General features: G+C 36.1%; 1 protein-coding gene across 1 annotated transcript; it reads right to left on the bottom strand.

Annotated features, from left to right (window-relative positions):
• Nucleotides 1-43: 43 nt before the first annotated feature.
• Nucleotides 44-3455, bottom strand: LOC121963860 (tyrosine-protein kinase HCK-like; the record flags this gene model as incomplete). The annotated part of the gene is made up of 4 exons (XM_042514102.1): nucleotides 44-226; nucleotides 321-473; nucleotides 1309-1455; nucleotides 3352-3455. Coding segments are annotated over 4 exons (587 nt in total), but the record flags the coding sequence as incomplete, so codon positions are not given.
• Between the last annotated feature and the right edge of the window lie 140 nt (nucleotides 3456-3595).

Below are 3595 nucleotides of genomic sequence, written 5' to 3' on the forward strand. Positions count from 1 at the left end.
CACACACACACACACACACACACACACACACACACACACTCACCTTTCTCCATGTACTCAGTGATGATGTAGATGGGCTCCTCCTTGGTGACCACAGCATTGAGTCGGACCAGTTTGTCGTGCTGCAGAGTCTTCATCAGGTTGGCCTCCGCCATGAAGGCTTCAACCGACATGCTGCCGGGCTTCATGGTCTTCACTGCTACTTTTGTGTGTTTATTGTATGTGGCTTCAAGCAAGAACAATAGTCTTATTAGAAAATGAATATTAGCTGCCCATCTCCATCAATAACCGGGCTGTAAAATTAATCTAGTTTTTCTCACCCATCCAGACTTCTCCGAATTGTCCAGCACCGAGCCTCTTCTCCAGTTTGAGTGATGATCTTGGGATTTCCCACGCGTCCTTCTCCCAAGGTTTCTCGGGTTTGGGGCTCAGGCACGGACTGGTCAACGTTTGGCACAGGCCATCTCCCTGCTCTGGAATAACCAAAAATAATATTTTATCATTTAATTTTATTATGTATTTATGGTCAGGTCATTAATTTTTTTTTTTTTTATTGTATGCAATGTTTTTGAACTATGAAAATTAGTAGTATCACCAGTACTTTTTGTCTTAACTGCAAGAAGAATTACACAGTCCCACAAAAACTTTTAAGCCTATTTAACATCTTGATCAACATCAGAAAAACAAAACAATATAGGCATGAATGACAAACTTGGAAAGAAATGCCCTGTAAACTGCACAAAAAAGTAAAGAAAAAAGTAAAATGTCTGTTACAGAAAAAAGGAAAAAAAAAAATTTTTTTTTAGCACTTTCCTGAGAACTATATCTCTAATTCTCTTGATTATCAAAAAATCTGTTACGGATAAAAATTGAACTTTCTTAGGGTCATTTTCTTGATGTTCTTTTTTTATTTTATCTTATTTTAAAAAAAAAAAATTCAAGTAGTTTTCTTGTAACTTAAAAAAAATCGAAATAATTTTGTAAAGTTTGTTAACTTGCTTTCTAAGGGTTATTATTTTCTCAGGCAAAATTAATTAAACCCCCCCAAAAAACAATTTCAGTTTTTTCAAACAGTTCTGAAGTCGGCCAGTAGAGTGTGCTGTGCGTCATTCGACACGATTGACTGAGGTGAATTTATTCTTTCCTGAGACCATTAAATGAGAAACATTTTGAGAAAATTTACCCTTTAGGATCACTAAGGATTCCTCATTTTCTCCTTATATCATCATTACAGCGACAGGTAGTTTCTTAGCTGGAGGTAAATTCATTCAGTGACTAACGTCTGGCATGTGACGGCAGTGAACTCACTCTTGTAATGGCTGACCAGCTCCTGCAGGGTGCTGAAGGTGTTGCGGGGTGAGATGTAGAACCCTCCGTTGTCCAACGTACGGATCTTATAATGTTTCACTGTGTCACCGCTCTGGTCATGGTCCCTGACTGACAGCGAGTAGCTGCCTGTGGTCAAAGAAGAAGAAAACAGCAGTTACTACGTGGTCCATAGGGGATTTTTTTAATGCTGATGCCAATATTCTGTTCACTGATACTAGCTCATATTTTCAGATGATTCAACAATTTAAACTCTTTTTTGTATGTATTGTGTGTCTTTGTTTGTATTCCAAAGATTACTCTTGAGAGGGACCGCCTGCAGACCAACATAGGATACTCAGGGTGCTCTAGTGAATTAGTATTACACTTACAAAAATTAAGGGGAATCTTAAAAAACAGACTTAAAAAGAATAATCAAAATTGAAGCAACAGAGGCCAAAATATCCTGGTTTTTAGTCTCCAAAAATACTGGATCCTACTTTTCCCATAATGCAACTCATAGCATCTTTAATTCTTCCTTAATGGCTTTCAAACCTCACGCCTCCAGTCTATAAAAACTGAAGTTTCAAGTCAAAAACTGATAAAAACCTGAGGACATTATCATGTTCATGTTTCAGATGCTGCAGAGGTCACTCCAAAAGACATTATGAAACTGTTTTCTCAGGTTGGGTGATGTTCCCCCTTAATTTACTCACCATATGTAGTTGGAGGATTACTCATGCATTCATGAAAAAAATAAATTAATATTTATTGGGGTAGCAGAAACTGTGAAAAACATAATGGACATACTATCACTTTTCTGAGCTGATGTGGCAAACCAGGGTTCCTACAGCTTACAGCATGTGGACTTTAAGACTTTTTAAGACTTTTTCTATGGTACTCAGAGACTATTTTTTTTTTTAAATTCACCATCATCATTTGTTTTAGAGTTAGGGAAAATTTTTGCCCAAATATTTACTTAAATATAAAACACGACTTTTGTGTGACAGTAATGCAAGCGATATTCTGTCTTTTTTATGTCAACTATTATTTTGAGATTTAAAAATGCAATGTCCGAAAAAAAGATTCATAAAAATTTTATCTTTTATGTCTTAGCACTTTTAAGACTTGTGTAAAATAATTTTTAAGACATTTAAGACCAATAAAGGCCTTATTTTTAGATTGAGTTATTTAATGCCTTTTAAGGCTTTTTATGGATCCGCGGGGACCGTGGCTAACATGTTAGCAAACAGACGCCATCTGACACATCTAGGAAACACTGATCTACATTGTTCCTTTTTCTTTTTCTTTTTCTATTTCTCTGTCTTTTTTGTTGCAATATCCATCAGTGCAATATTTTAACATGTGCAGTTCTTTAAAGTGCAACACTAGCAAATGTACAATTACTTCACAAGTGCAATATCTTTTATTTAGTTATTTAGTAATTTTAGGATATGAATTAATTATGTAGTGAGGTATATTTGATGTACATGTGTCAGTGATGAATGTGTATGTATGTTTTTCTGTTCTGTGCCGTAACAGGACAGAGTCCAAAGCAAACTTGCCTACATGGACAATAAAAGTATATCCTATCTCTCTAGCTGCTTTTTTTAATTTCATTTTTTTTGTTTCACCCATGTTTAACCAAGAGACCATAGAGATTAATGATCTCTCTCTCTTATTTTTTTTTAAGGCACACCTGGCCAAGACAGCAGCATAAGAAAAAGTTACAAACAACAATAACCACTATAAAAACAAAAGAGAATATATAGTAACATGTAGAAATATTAAAAACTTCTACACATAATGACAACCGATTCATTCACCCTCACTCTTATGAGAGTTTTACAATCAGGCAGAGAGCAGTTCTCTTAGTTTAAAATCTTTCTGAAGGATATTCCAAGTGAGGGAATCTTGTCAGTCTGCTGTTTGGTGCTGAGCAGAGAGTTTTTAAAGAGTGCAAAATAGGCCAAAAAGAAAAGAAATGAAGTTCCCATGTGTCTATCTGTAAAAGTGTTTTTGCATGTTTGAACGTCTTTTGCTCACCCTGTGTGGTCTCACTGTCTCGGATCATGAAGGATCCCATTCGGTTCCCAGGGGCCAGCAGCTGCCTCTCAGCATCTTTCCTGCTCACGCCCTTAAAGAACCACCTCAACAACAGGAAACACATCAGTTAGAACAGAAACCTTCCTGTGCAAGCTATGGTATGCTTTGTCCTAATTCATTTACACTTTACAAATAATAGGAGGTGCAATTTAAATTCAGTACACGTTACAAATACTTGTTTTGA

Source organism: Plectropomus leopardus, unplaced genomic scaffold (genome assembly GCF_008729295.1).
Source record: "Plectropomus leopardus isolate mb unplaced genomic scaffold, YSFRI_Pleo_2.0 unplaced_scaffold12931, whole genome shotgun sequence".
NCBI classification, from domain to species: Eukaryota; Metazoa; Chordata; class Actinopteri; order Perciformes; family Serranidae; genus Plectropomus; species Plectropomus leopardus.